At 43.6% G+C, this 15,551-nt stretch overlaps 1 protein-coding gene across 1 annotated transcript; it reads right to left on the bottom strand.

Annotated features, from left to right (window-relative positions):
• Positions 1 to 1,984: 1,984 nt before the first annotated feature.
• Positions 1,985 to 5,346, bottom strand: LOC147313704 (uncharacterized). Its single transcript, XM_086263456.1, has 3 exons — positions 5,195 to 5,346; positions 3,781 to 3,825; positions 1,985 to 3,688 (listed from the first exon to the last, which is right to left on the bottom strand). The coding sequence occupies exons 2-3, from the start codon at positions 3,818 to 3,820 to the stop codon at positions 2,829 to 2,831; spliced, it is 900 nt and encodes a 299-aa protein (XP_086119582.1). The 5' UTR covers positions 3,821 to 3,825; positions 5,195 to 5,346; the 3' UTR covers positions 1,985 to 2,828.
• Positions 5,347 to 15,551: the final 10,205 nt, after the last annotated feature.

The raw sequence follows: 15,551 nt of genomic DNA, 5'->3' as shown, positions 1-15,551 counted from the left end.
CGCTCCGAGAGCATGTGAGAGTTGAAGCGTGGCACGCAAAGAGAAGGAAAGGTCTTACAGAAAACTGAAATCTGCTTTCAAATAAAATAAGAAACTAAAAAAAAACTTAAACAACTGTGAGGAAGAGCTTTGAGAGGAAGACCTGAACTCTCAGGAGATCTGTGTAACAACAAAGCGATGAGCTCAGTGTCTCGGGATGAACACAACATAAAGAGAATAAACCCTGAAAGGAAACTGGATACCAAGATGTGGGGAAAAAGGTGATGAAGAAAATGAAAATGTCCTTTTTAAATATTTTTCCTTCCTCTTTTCAAGTTTTACCTGTCTGGAACAAGGATTCTTTTCTTTTGAGGCTTCTGTGGAACAATGTAAGGTTGTCTTTCCTTTTCTGAGGAGGGCCACATTTTGACAATATCCTACGAGGTGTCGGTGAGCTCCTGTGGAGACTGGCTAATGAGCAAATAGTGAGACATGTCTCTAGAAGATGTCAAAAGCACCACCAGCCTTGGGGCTGAAAGCAGTGCTTCAGATCGTTCCAGTGGCCACTGTCTGAACCAAAATCAGGACCAGGGGGTGAACCAGAGTGAAGGCCAGGATGGGATCGTTCTGGACCGTATCGGCTGTCTGTTAGTGGATAAGTTGGATCCCAGTGACTTCACTGGGAGGTTTTCAAAGATCCAGTTGAGGTCCAAAAATATGAGAAGGATCATTAATAGAGGTATGTGGAGGCTGGCTCTAAAAACTTTGTTTGTTTTGTTTTCTTCTTCTGAGGAGCACAAATGCGAATGAACACAAGATGGGTCAACACAGAGAGGAGGCAATGAGATACATGTTTTGTAATATTCCCAGGACGTTTGAATGTGATTGCTTATCTGTCATGACCTGAGGAGTTACGTTTAAGGGTGGAAATGGCAGAAAGGCAGGTCGAACATCCAGCTGAAAAAAACGATCCTCCGCTTGTCAGCTGGAATGTGGGTGTGTGCGGTTTTTAGCCGCTTTGAGATTTGAAATGGCTCTTTGTTGTCACTTGGAAACTCGACAGGTGTGTTTGTTGTGGGTTTTGAAGACCCTGTGAAAACCGATACCCACCTTGAACATGAATCCAGAAAAAGACATGCTTTTGCATTTCTGGCCTCAGTATTGTTGTTTTCCCCAAACCCCTTGTTCTCTCTCAGCTTACCTTAACCTCCGTGAATTTTATGTCTAAACACTTCCAACATTTTAGGGAATCTTTACAGGCGTACTTGGTATTAGAGTGTTGTTTAAATTTGTGGAATCAAGTAATACTGAATGGCATTTGACGGAAGATTAAAGACGCTTTAGGATAAGAGAAGCAGAATGCTTATTTTGTGAAAAGGGGGAATATTGGTGTGAGTTAGTGTCTGTGCAACAAAGCAGCACCTGCACAAACATGCTGTTATTGAGACTTCTCAATAAATAAGCTTGTAGAATGCAAATGCCATGAAATGTAAGATTATAGAAGCCTCTGCTGATGAGATAATGTACATGTGTTAGTCTGTGATGGTACACAAACGCGTTCTCACTAGAGTTATCTGACCCAGCTGTGTCAAGGACACACTACTGTGTGAGCCCCGTTTTGGTTTTGGTGATTGAGTCAGTTTGATTTATGAAGCTGAAATGATTAATACAATCACAGATGAGTAGACATTTATGCTACAAGTTCATTTCTTGATCGAAACGTAGCATTAAACATGCACAGCTCCAACCTCTCCATCAGGTCTTGAATGATAACAAGTCAAACAATGTCTGTAAAGTATGCATATTATACACAAAGACAGACTTAAATGAAGACATTGATCCGACACATGTAAAATGTAGCCAATTGTGTTTATTGTTATCATTTTATTATCATCTCTCTACCCTGTGTTCTCAAAAGTGAACACAGGGTAGAGAGATGATGGAGGAAATGAAAATGGGGGGGAGGGGTTGTAAAGAAGAGATTAAGAGGACAGATGGGGGGGGGGGGGGGGGGGGGGGGTAGATAGAAAGAAGGATAGAGACAGGGGAGGGAAAGCCCCAACAATCATATGACCCCCTATGAGCAAGCACTTTGGCGACAGTGGGAAGGAAAAACTCCCTTTTAACAGGAAGAAACCTCCGGCAGAACCAGGCTCAGGGAGGGGCGGCCATCTGCTGCGACCGGTTGGGGAGGGGCAAGGAAAACAGGATAAAGACATGCTGTGGAAGAGAGCCAGAGGTTAATAACAAGTACAATTCAGTACAGAGAGGTCTGTTAAACATAGTGGGTGAGGAAGAAACACCCAGTGCATCATGGGAATCCCGCGGCAGCATTAGGCTGGGCATGCACTGTGCTCTTTTTGGCCCATTTTGAGCCAATTTTTCAGTCGTGCAACCGTTTTGGGAGTCGTCCCGAGTTTGGCCTTAATCGTGTGTCGTGCATCGTCTACATAACGAGGGTAACGGGGTAATGAGAAGCAATTAAAACCTCACGACCAGCTCCCGATCATCAATCGTTTGCTCGTAAGAAAACCAAACCTGTTTGAAATCCTGTGGGTCGTCCTGAGGGTGTCACCGCAGCGTCTCACACTGCCCACGCGCAAACGCAGAAATGAGAGCGAAAAGATGGAGTCGAACGGCGGTGCGGTGTGTGATCTGGACACAAGCGATGGAGGCACAAACTTCTCACCCCTGCGAGTCAATCGTACAGTTTGAGCAGGAGCTGAATAACGCGACTGAAAGAAATCGCACAGTGTATGCCCAGCTTATTGCAGCATGGAGGATTCAGGGTCACCTGAGTAGGCCATCAGCCTACTAAAAGGATACTGAAGAAACCCGTCGAAATAGTGTTAGTCTTCATCACTGCTGCTGCTGGACTCATTTGAACACCTCCAAAGTTTGCAAACAGGCAAGTATTCCTCTTCTTCCTCAAAGTCCTCTCGGGAACGCTTCCTCGAGCCTCCAGCTTCATGGTTGTCAAGCTCTTCGTGCGCATCTTCAAAAAGTTCATCACTGCTGCTCTCAGAGTGGTCGTACACAGCTGAGCTGGTCCCCAAATCAGAGTTTGCAAGCCTGGATTTTTTGCTATTATGCTCTTCTTCGTCTACATCTTCCTCTCTGGACTTTTTCGTGGATCCACCAGGCTGCGGTTCTTCTTCTGTTACCTGCTGAGGACAGCCCTCGCTATCAGTGTCACAAGCAGAGAAGAAGTCAGAGTCGTCATCAGAAAACTCCTCGCTCCATCTGATTCTTTTGTTTGGTTCCACATCTGCTTCATCCATCTCTCTAGACCTCCTCCTGGATACACCTGGCTGAGGATCCTCTTCTGGGATGTACTGGTGAACATCCTCACAGTCTTCAAATGCCTCATCAGAATCCTCATTTTCAATGCCACCAACAACAACAGCATTATGATCCTCGTGCTGTTCATTGTTGTCAGCATTGGCATTATTGTCCCTCACATTCATATTTTGAATGTTGACATTATTGTCATTGGCATTGTGACGGTAATTAACATATTGTTCCACTAATACATCTATTAGCTCATTCAGCATCCAACACATATCATTGAGAAGAAAATAAAGATCGATCTGGAAGCCCCGGAGTCCATGAATAGGCTCGAAAGCTGGTCCATTAACTGGTCCATTAACTGGTTCATTAGCTGGTTCCTGATCTCCTCTTTCAAACCTTTGTGGGTTAACCTGTCGGCCTGCAAGATCATTTAATCTTTTAATTAACATCCATAACTATCTGCTGAAAATCTGTTTTTCATCCATTTTAAGACTGAGCACATGTGCTTACCATGACGGTTATTGTGTGATCCATCTCCTCTTCCACTCATTTTGACTACAAGGAACACAAAACAACAATGATCAGTAAACCTCAACTCAGCATGTTCAGAGAATTTGCTTTTTTTGTGATGACTTCAGGCTGCGTCCGAACGTACGCGGCTGTGTTTGAAAACGCACGTTTTCCTTTTTCGTTTAAAAAAAATCCAGTCCACATGTGCAGTTTTGAAAAAATATCTCCTTCCACATGTAAACGCTAAAAACAAACTGAAACGCTGTCAAGAACACGCCAAATCTTAACCGTGTGGAAATGTTGGCCAATCAGAAGTCTAGAAGCCTGGGTGGGAAAACCTCACAAAACCTTACGTACTTCTGAGAAGTTTTTGTCTTTTTCTGGAAAAGCAGCTAATTTTGTGTTACTTTCACGTGCCTTCATCGTTTCAAATGTTAATAACTAAAGACAGCTTTTTGGCTGGAACAGACTCACAACTTTGGAATGGACAAAATGCATACAGCATACATAAATGTCATTTTTTAAAATGACATTTATTCCAAACTGACGTCAGGATTTGGGTTGGGAGAGCGTCTGTGTTGAATGTAGAAGCCACGTCTGATGCCTCTGTGTTTCTAAATGGAGGCACAGTAACTGTGTGTGTATATGTAAGCGTGTAAAAACTGCAGATACTAAGAGTAACAGACACAGTATGTTGTCTACATCGGCCATTGTAGAAATGGATCTCATGTAAACACTAACGTGGCCACAGCGTCAACAGCGGCGCACACTTTTGACATTGCCTGAGTAAATGTCCGTTTTCCTCGTCCACACCTAAACACAAAAACGTCGTTTTCAAAAATCTCCACCCTGGCAGGAGTTTTTAAAAATCTCACCTTTCAGTGACTCAATCTGCTGTTTAGGTGTGGATGAAAGGCCCAAATGCAGAGACAAAGCTGCGCTTTCAGAAACAGCCGTGTACATGTGGACGCAGCCTCAGTTTCTCAGAAATTCTAATAGTTTGTTGGAGAACAAAATGGTCGGGCATTGCACAGCTACAAGCATTTCACCCCCATGTCATACTGTGTATGGTTGTGTGTGTGTGACAAATAAAATTTGAATTTGAAAACTTAAGTCTTCTCTATTTTCCTAAATTAAGAAAATAATCGTGTTAAAAAGAGCTTCTGTCACTCAGATATGATTAAGAACATTTTCTCATTTATGTATAATTTGTCAAATATTACATCAGCTGACAAATAGTTAAGTCTTCATTTGTTTTCCTGAATAATAGATCCACATCATCCTCTCTATGATGGAAAATATAGTCTAGTCTTGCACAATGTAAAGTACATAAATACTGTCCTGGCAGGCAGGAAAATCAGGCTTTATATTGAAGTAAATGATCTTAAGTTTGTAAAGTGAAATTTGAGCTTACTTTAGTTCTTGGTAAATTACAGAGCAGTTAATCCTCAGGGAAACGTCGAAATGTCACTAAATAGTGGTCTGCTTTCATACGGTTGCAGTGTCTCTTCAGTTTTGTGTTCATATGCTGATGTTTTCGTTCAAAACATGCTTAAATCCCTAACTTTTCCCTGGAGGCATCGCTATGGCAACAAAACAACATGTTCCAAACAAAAACAACCAAGCTGTTTCCAGAGCTTAATATTTAACATGTCTTTATTTGTACAAATGTGTGATGTTGATGTGCACAACGTGGGATTTAGACCTCGGAGGGTTAATCAACAACTCACGAAAAATTAGGTTTAAATTTGTGTTCATGACGGTGCAGATTTCTGACATTTTGTGTACTTTAAGCATTTAACAATTTGACTGTTTTCTAATAAAAACTGTGTGAAACTCAAGTTAGACCTGTGTTTGTAAATGAACCGCCCCATGTTGTGTAGCTTTCTGGATTTTATACTTATTGGGCTACATATTAATTTATTATACATGCTATACAGCAGATAAAATCTAAACTCACATGTTTTATGTAACTAAAGTGTTTAATCATGTGGGCTACAGACAATAATCAACTAATGGACTATATTGATATGAGAAACGTGCACACTTACTGCAGTTGAATCATTTTAACCATATGTAACCACCTGCGTATGTCTTTGAAAAAAAAAGGCTTTGATTTTTCCCCTCCATTTGATTTCTTTGCCACCCTCATGCCGCCATAAGAAGATTTTTCTAGATCCGCCCCTGTCGAGACTTTCAACCCCAGGTAGGCCAAGTATGGAGAAACGCAAGAAAAAAAATATCTGAAGAAAACAGAACATTTAATGATGTCTGAGCAGATTTATTTGCGTTTCTGATGAGAGCGGTCTACCAGTATGCCTAATTTGTTGATTGTCGATCTTCCACATATGTATTTGAGTAGCTATCCCACACCTTGAACTATGATAAAAACAAACACCGCTCACACCTCACAGATGACAGCTTACAGTCCTGCGTAAAGAGGAAAGTGACTTCGTACAGCTCCGGTCTGCAGAGGTTCAGGAGCAAAAGTCCCATGTTAAACATATCACGGCAGACCCGACGATGTTTGCATGAACATGCTTGTGAAATGCACTATACACAGGTACACACACACACACACACACACAGGTCTTTATCACCAGGTTCCACATTTATTTACAATTTTCCCAGGTTATGACTGAACACAGTCTGACAGCTGTCGGTCCCAGCTGATTTCCCTCTCTCTCCGCTCCTCTCCGTCTCACTATAAAAAGGGAGGGAAACCATTATCAGTCCAAATCGCCATCAGCTGTTCTCACCGGCATCTCCAGCACCGCCCCGTTGAGCCCACTGCACCACTCCTCCCCTGCAGCCGCACCCAGGACCACACCTCCGCCACAATGCTTTACGGCTTCTCTTTATTGACCACTTTTCACACACGGTTTCTGTACACGTGCATCTGGCTAGCTTTCCAGCACAGAGCCCTGTACTAGTGATGTGCGGATCAATACTGAAATATTGATTCCTCCGATACAGTCATTTATGTTCTAGAATTGATTCTCACATTAAAATGTTGATATTTTAGTAATTTAGGGTAAATCTGTAGTCTATCATTAACAGGAACACAGTGGAAAGAAACATAACATTCAAATTCTAATAGTTTTGCCATCCATTCTGCCAGAGTTGCTTCTCTGACAGATTTGTCTAAGGATAGTGGAAAAGGTCTCCCATGAACAACCTCAAATGGTGTAAGTTTTTGAGAGCCTTGTGTTAATCTCATCCACATTTTTACTAGGCCTGTGCATTCAGGCCATGGTCTTCCTGTCTCTTCCATGCATTTTCTGAGTCTCTGTTTTAAGCTGTTAAGGGTTCAATATTGAGGAAGGGTACAAGAGGGGATCGAAGAATAACCACACTGATCCGGCCGGGTGAAGTCAAACGATGATTTTAAAACACGCGTGGGAAGATCACCACAGACAGCAATTGATCTTCGACTTAATCAAAGCATAAACAGATATTTTACATCACCTGGGCTTAAATTTAATGACGCCCCTTCAACGTCACAGATACATTTTATACATAGATCAGGTCAAAACCACAATGACTTTTAACACAATTTAAAAAGAACGCCGCCGTCGTCATCATAACAGGTACATCCTGTTACTGCCGGATGCTCGCTTGTCATCCAGACACATCAGCTGCAGTTCTGCGACAAACTGCTCCTTTTGCAACCCCAAGCAAAACATGCTTAAACTTTCACCTATAAATGATTCTCTCTAACTGAGTGTGTGTGTGTGTGTGTGTGTGTGTGTGTGTGTGTGTGTGTGTGTGTGTGTGTGTGTGTGTGTGTGTGTGTGCTAACCACAATTGCACCCTACTTCACCTCGCCGACTAGCTCCTGACCTCTCACCAGACAGAGAGACAGAAGCCACTCTCATGTATGTACTAACCTGAACTGAAACTATGTATATATCATCTACTAAATAAATGTTTTAATCAAGCACCTCTACTAAAAGCTTAATACAAAAATATGAACTTATCAATGATAATAAAAATAACCTGATATAAGTGTTTTGTAAGCATGTATTGCAATTTCTTCTATGTTCTAGTTTCCCTCAGCATGTATCACCTGGACAGTCACGCCAGTGAAGCTTAAGACCCTTAATGAACCAAACATCAACTCAAAATAAGCGCAGATATGCAATGTGTATAACATAATTATAACTGCATCTGAAATACAAAGTTAATATGATAACAGTATGCATAAACGTATAAATGATGACACTGGACGCAGCGTGTTCGGGTGATGTGTTCCAACTTTACTCGTAACCCGGAAGCTCCCCCCACACACAGCCTTATGGGAACAGTAGTCTACCGCTACACCTCCTCCTTCTAGCTAAAGACATACTTCATAACGTCTCAAACAGCTCACTAGAACAGAAATGGGGAACATCATGAAACATGAAAATTATACACATCCCTCATTTGTTCACTTACATTTAAACAAAACACATTATTGTAAACATCTCTGACAGCTTAACCCAGCTTTGAATAGGGCATGAATGGATAACTTCAGAGAATTACACATCCAGTCTTTCAGGAGGTCTCACCACTCGACCAGATCTGGTAATAGTCCCTGTTGGTCTGAGGTGGCTCCTATTTCTCCTCAGAAAACCCCTGTCTGTCTCTACCACATAGGATCTGGGAGCACTGGCAGGTCCAACTACTGCTCCGGTAGTTCCTTCCGTGGAAATCCACACTTTCTGTCCTGACGATAGTTCCGGAAGTGGTCTGACTCTATGTCTGCGGTTGTAGTGTTTTGCCTGCTCACGCCTCCCCTCCTCATCTTTTTTTCGAAAAGCCTGTAGGTCAGGCCACCTTGGCACCAGCTTTGCCACAGCCTGTGGCAGCGTGGTCCGCAGGTGTCTCCCCATAAGCAACTGCGCCGGCGAGAGCCCATGTTCCAGTGGGGTGGCCCTGTACGCTAGCAGTGCTCTGGTGTAGTCACAGTCCTTTTTCCACAAGTCTTTAATGGTACGAACAGCGCGTTCTGCCTCCCCGTTGGCTTGGGGGTACCTAGGGCTGCTCATTTCATGTGCGAACTGATACTCTTTGGCAAAGTGCTTGAACTGTTCTGATGAAAACTGCGGCCCGTTATCCGATACCACAGTCTCGGCAACACCATGTCTTGCAAAGGCTTCTTTTACAGCATTAATAGTGACCTCTGCAGTTGTGTGTCTCAGTTCAGCTATCTCAATGTACCTTGAGAAAAAATCAATAATCAGCAGGAAGTGTTTCTTTGACCACTCGAACAGATCCATGCCGACTTTTTGCCATGGGCGGTCGGGAACAGGAGTTGCCAGCATTGGTTCACGGCACTGTAACCTATGTTTTTGACATGTTTCGCACCTGTCTACCATTTGACGTATTTGGGTTGAGATGCCCGGCCACCACACAGACTCTTTTGCTCTGGCCCTGCATTTTGAAACGCCCTGGTGGCCTTCATGCAAACGTGACAAAACCTCCGCTCTCATTTGAGGTGGTATCACAAGTCTCTCCCCTTTCATGAGAAGACCATGGACTAGATTGAAGTCCATTCTGTATTGCCAGTATCCCTTTAACTCTGGATCTAGTTTACCTTTTTCTGGCCAGCCTGTCCCACATTGATACACCACCTTTCTACACAGGTCATCCATTTCCTGCGCCAACTTAATCTCCTCCAGCCTTTTATCTGTTGCTGGGAGATGGGAAACTACACCGTCCACGAAAACCTCCACCTCTTTTTCCAGCTGAAGATGCCCCAGCAGAAGGAGGCCCCGCCAGCGGTGCTCGTGAGAGAGCATCAGCAGTGACAAGGTTTTTCCCTGGAACATGGACAATGGTGAAAGTAAAGCGCAGCAGCCTGAGGCGGAATCTCAGGATGCGTGGAGGCAGGTCATCCAGGCCTCTTGTGCTCAGAAGAGGGACCAGGGGTTTGTGATCTGTGATTAGAGTGAACTGTAAGCCCATGAGGTAAGATGACAGTCGTTCACACGCCCACGTTACAGCGAGCGCCTCCTTTTCTATCTGCGCGTAGCGTTTCTCTGTGTCTGTGAGACCTCTTGAGATATATGTGACCGGTCGCCAGGAGTTGTCAGACTGTTTCTGAGTGAGAACAGCCCCGACACCGTATGGCGATGCATCTGCAGCGACTCGTGTATCTGCTGAGTTGGAGTACTGAGCGAGCACTTCTGGAGAGCTTAATATCCCTTTTAGTCTCCTAAATGCTGTTTCCTGTGGCTCCGCCCATATCCAGTCATTTCTGTCTTTTAGCAGTTCCTTTAATGGTGTGGTGATTGTGGCTAATTGTGGCATAAACTTGGCAAGATAGTTGGCCATGCCCATGAGACGGCGCACATCTTCCACACTCTGAGGCTGCGGCAGCTGCTGGATTGCTGTTATCTTGTTGGGATCAGCCTCAATGCCTGTTGCTGACACTTTGTGTCCCACAAAGATTATTTGACTTTTAGCAAACTCACACTTCTCATTCAGAGTGAGACCCTCCTTATGAAACATTTGGAGCACACAGTGCAACCTCTGGTCGTGCTCCTGCCTGTCTCTGCCGTATACAAGCACATCATCGGCGTGACAAATCACCCCTTCAAAATCTTCCAGCATCTGTGACATTTGCCTTTGGAAATGTTCCGGCGCCGATGCAATGCCAAAAGGAAGGCGGTTGAACTGAAACCTTCCAAAAGGCGTGATGAAGGTAGTGAGTGGCCTTGACTCTGGCGTGAGCGGAATTTGCCAGAATCCAGACCGGGCGTCGAGCTTTGTGAACACTTTAGCATCTTTCATCATCGCTAGTGTTTGATCTACTGCTGGGAGGATGTGTCTTTCTCTTTTGACTACTGTGTTCAGGGGTGTGAGGTCCACACATATTCTGGGGGGCTTTCCTGCTGGTCTGGGGACCACTACCATGCCAGAACACCACTCTGTAGGCTCAGTGACTTTGGAGATAACTCCCATTTCTTCCATTCTGTGCAGCTCATTTCTCACTGCATCTCTGAGGGGAAGAGGAACACGTCTTGGGGCAGATAGGGCTATTGGTACAGCTCCTTGCTCTATCTCAATGTGATAAGGCTCCCTCAGCACGCCTAAACCTTTAAAAACGTCTGGGTATGCTGCCCTGAAGTCTGTCACCGATTCCTCTACTGTGCTTACTCTGTACACAAGACCCAGAGCCTCACACGCTGGCCTGCTTAGCAGTGGCTGTACTAGACCTGACACAAGGTAGACGTCTTGAGAAACACTGCGCCCTTTTACTGCTAGCTGTGCCTCGAAGCAGCCTTTAACATTAAGTGGGTTACTGCCCGGCCCTAGTAACTTCTTTCTGGGTCTCTGCAGCTTATCATCCCTGTCTGGACTGTACAAACCCTCTGGAATAGATGTAACATCCGCCCCTGTGTCAAGTTTAAAATATACATTTTCCCCATTTAACTTGACCTTTTGCACCCAGGGCTGTGACCTCCCAGTCTCTACTTCACCCAAGAACACACAATCCTCGCTGTCTGCATCTTTCTGATTTTCTGTCACTTCGCGTAGTGCTGTAGCTTCACTACTGCGACAGACCGCAGCAAAGTGCCCTTTTTTCTGACATTTTCGACACTGTACCTCTTTGGCTGGACATTCTTTCCATGAGTGTTTGTTCTTGCGACCACAGCGGCCACATTCCTTTCCACTTTGTTTGATTGGCTTTTGTTCCTTCTTCTGCCACGTCTGCGTTTTCCCGCGTGTTGTATTTGTCCGTATTGTGTCCATGTTCATTGTTTTCTCCACTGCCGCGCTGCTGTGAAGTATTGATTGTTGTTTCTTTACCGTTTCGCTCTGCCTAACTTTCTCAATGGCTTTAGCAAGAGTCAACTCTGAGTCCATTTGCAGCAGCTCGGACAGTCTTTTGTCTTTTATGCCAACTACAATTCTGTCCCTTATGAGTTCGTCTTTGAGTGCTCCAAATGCACAATTTTCTGCAAGTTTGTGCACAGCAGTGATGAACGACTCTGTACTTTCCCCTTCCTGTTGCCGTCTGGAGTTAAACTGTGCTCTGTCAAAAATTACGTTGTGTTTTCCTACGTAATGTTTGTCAAATGCCTCTTTGACAGTTGCATATTTCTTTTTATCTGCATCGCACAGTGGTAAAACTGCCAAAACATCATCAGCAGCGTCTCCCATAGCGTACAGGAGTGCGTTAACTTGATACTCGTCTGATTTGTTATCAAGAGCAGTTGCAATGCGAAATCTTTCGAACCTTCTGATCCACTTTGGCCATTCGGCAGGATGAGAAAAGTCAAATGTTTCTGGGGGTGTTATTTGTACCGTGGTCGCCATCGTGACGTGTGGATCCCTGGCTTCCTCGCGTTCAGAATCCAAGCTTTCCGGTGCGCCGACCTCGTCTCCTCCTTCCGACATGTGAAGCTCGTGCTCGACCGCGCGCGCGCACGCGCCCTGTTGCTAGCGCCGGTCACAGCCTCGGCCACGCTTCACCTGCTTGCCGGTCTTGTTCGGGTTATCGATGCGAAAACTTCTCTCGCAGTTAACTGCACCGTACTGTACTCGAAAAAGAAGAAGAAGAAAAAAAAAAACTGTGGAGACCGCCGTTCGCACTTCTGACACCACGTATAAATGATGACACTGGACGCAGCGTGTTCGGGTGATGTGTTCCAACTTTACTCGTAACCCGGAAGCTCCCCCCACACACAGCCTTATGGGAACAGTAGTCTACCGCTACAATAAACATCTTAAGGCCATCTTAAAGCTATCTGTTACATTGTTAATCAGAATCAGAATCAGAATACTTTATTGATCCCTGGGGGAAATTATTTTTTGTTACAGTGCTCCATTTTAAACCAACATTAAGACAAGACAGACAATACGCTAACTAAGAATAGTACAATATATACATATATATACATACATACATACATACATAAATAAGTCACTTATAAATAAATATTTGGAAAAGAAACATGTGTAGCAATGATCATACTGCAGATTATATTATGCTGGTAAAATACTTTTGTTCATCCCCACAAAGCCTAAGCCTGGACTCTGTGGGTGAGAAGCACAATGGTTTCTTATGCTGAATCCTAGTGCTTCAGAGACTTTACTGATCGCATCATTGACAAAATATGTGTCCCATTATCTGATCTTATCAGAGTAGGGATGCCATATGTTGGAATGAAATGGTTACATAGGCATTTTGCAACTGAGATTGCATCTGCTTTTTTTCACTGGCCATTTTGAGAATACGTCTATAATCACTAGAGCATATGTTGAGCCTTGACTTTCACTTAATTCAATGAAGTCCATATGAATGGTGTGAAATGGATGAGGTGGTGTGGGGAAATGTCCTCTTTTTGTCCTCAGACTGCCTCGTGAATTGTGTTTTTGACAGATCATGCATGTTCTCACAAATTCTTTTGCTGAAGTTTCGACATTTAGAGTGTAAAAGTGTGTAATAATGATCTGGAGCCTCCCTCCTGATGACACATGGGTTACCCCATGGGTCACTAATGCTGCTGTTCTGTGTAGGGACTTAGGAAGTATTGGTTTTCCTTCACAGATCATCTTTTAGTTGTGCTCCACACTTTAACCATTTCTTTTGTTCTGTGGTTGGTGCTGCGCTTTGTTCGTCTTTAAGGACGTCAAATGGTATTTGCATAGCGGATGCAGACATTAATGTGTCTACAGTTTGTTGTGCGGCTAACTTAGCTGCTTTAGCTGCAAAGTTATTGCCTTTAGTTATTTCTGATTTATCTTTTTGATGTGCAGCACATTTACACAACCCTAACTGTTTTGGCAATATTATTACTTCTAATAGTGTTTGTACTGGGTGTCCAGTGTAATCATTCCTCTGTTCTGCCAAATTTTTGCAAAGTGATGTACTGCTGAAAAAACATACTGACTGTCTGTGTGTATGTTTATGTCTTACCCTTCGTGTAATTCACATGCACGTATTACTGCTGTGAGTTCTGCACTTTGAGCTGAGTATGAGGATGTGAGCGGTTTCGCTTCTATGACTCGCTACATGCAGGTAGAAGGGCTTATCATAGTCAGGCAATGCTAAAACTGTATTTGTCTGTAATGCTAGTTTTAAGTTACTGTATGCTTCTTCTTCTTTTTTTTTGTAGATGCGACACTACATTTTTATTTCAAATTCAAATTCAAATTTTATTTGTCACACACACACAACCATACACAGTATGACGTGGGGGTGAAATGCTTGCAGCTGTACAATGCCCGACCATTAAATGACAGAAGAAAAGTTTTACAATATTTACAATTTACAGGTTACTACAAAATTTACAAATTAACTTAGGAATTTACAGTAAAGAACGTGCAAATAGCAGAAGAGATTATAAAGATTATAAAGATTATAAATTATAGGAACTATAGGATTATAGGAAATGTGTGGTGGTGCGTGTGAGAGTCCAGTCCTACACCTGGTTCAGGGCCCGAATAGCCTGGGGGAAGAAGCTCCTCCTCATTCTCTCTGTTTTGGCCTTAAAGGAGCGGAAGCGCTTCCCAGACCTCAACAGTGAGAAGAGTCCATTGTTGGGATGGGAGAGGTCCATCATAGTCTTCCTAGCTTTGGACTTGCACCGCTTGGTGTAGATGGACAGCAGGTCAGGGAGCTCTGATTGAATGATGCGTTCGGCTGAGCGCACCTCTCTTTGCAGATCTCGTCTGTCCTGCTTGGTGCAGATGTTTGCCGTCAGGACGCTCTCGATGGTGCAGGAGTAGAAGTTCTTGAGCACCTTCAGTGGCAGATGGAAGTCTCTAAGTCTTCTGAGGAAGAAGAGATGCTGACGGGCTTTCTTAACCAGGGAGTTGATGTGGCAGGACCATGACAGGTCCTGAGTGATGTGGACACCCAGGTATCGGAAACTGTCCACTCTCTCCACTGGTGTGCCACTGATGATGATATTTAAGGCATTTTAGGTCATTTCTATTTTTTTCAAAGAATTCACACATCTTACATATTTCAAACTTTTAAGTTAGGATTTAAAAAACTTCTTTATTTGAACTTTTCCCACAAGGTTCCATTCTTTCTATAGCAGCTTCATATAAAGTCTGCACCAGGCTTTTAATCTCAATGTGGATGCATTGCTCACAGCTCTAAAACTAGACATTAGTAAATCATATGCCTAATCATTATGTGTCACTGTGATCCACAAGTATGATCACAAATTTATTTATTTTTCAAACCAACAACACAAACAAACAAAAACAAGTTGCTGATGGCATGAACGCTTTACACACATGAGTCAGGACACAAAAAGAAAAAAGCTGCTGCCAAAAACAAATCAGAAGTGTGAGGAAAAAACTGAGCTCACAGACAGCTGCATGTGTGAGCTTTAATATCATGCAGCTCCTGCTCTAAAAAAAAGCTTAGCAGTGTCCACATATTTAATTCAGCTTCTTAATCTTGTAGCTTTAGCTGTTGCATACAGGGTTTAGCTTATTAGTTGTTAGTATAGGTGTGCTCTATATCTCAGCAAAGTCTCATCTAGGATGACAGGTTTTCAAGCAGGTCAAATGCCTCTGTGTCACGGGTTGCTTAGAGGATCCACTCGCAGGACTCCTGGGTAGCGTTCAAACAGAGATAGTTTATTACAGATCTTCACCAAGTGTATGTACAGACAGTGCGAGGTTAGTGCTATATACAAGACGTGAGGGGCAGGGGTCCAGGGCTCCAGGGAAAATGGGGAAATCACACACGCGCTCAGAACAGCCTCTCTCCACTCCGCTAGCGACCTGCCACTCCTTCCACACTCCACACGGGGAAACAC

The sequence above is a fragment of the Aulonocara sp. 'chitande type north' Nkhata Bay genome, linkage group LG15 (genome assembly GCF_057382095.1).
Source record: "Aulonocara sp. 'chitande type north' Nkhata Bay isolate Kocher_YH1m ecotype deep benthic linkage group LG15, A_spYH_male_GT1.1, whole genome shotgun sequence".
In the NCBI taxonomy this organism is placed as follows: domain Eukaryota; kingdom Metazoa; phylum Chordata; class Actinopteri; order Cichliformes; family Cichlidae; genus Aulonocara; species Aulonocara sp. 'chitande type north' Nkhata Bay.
This window is presented reverse-complemented; position numbering and strand designations above follow the sequence as displayed.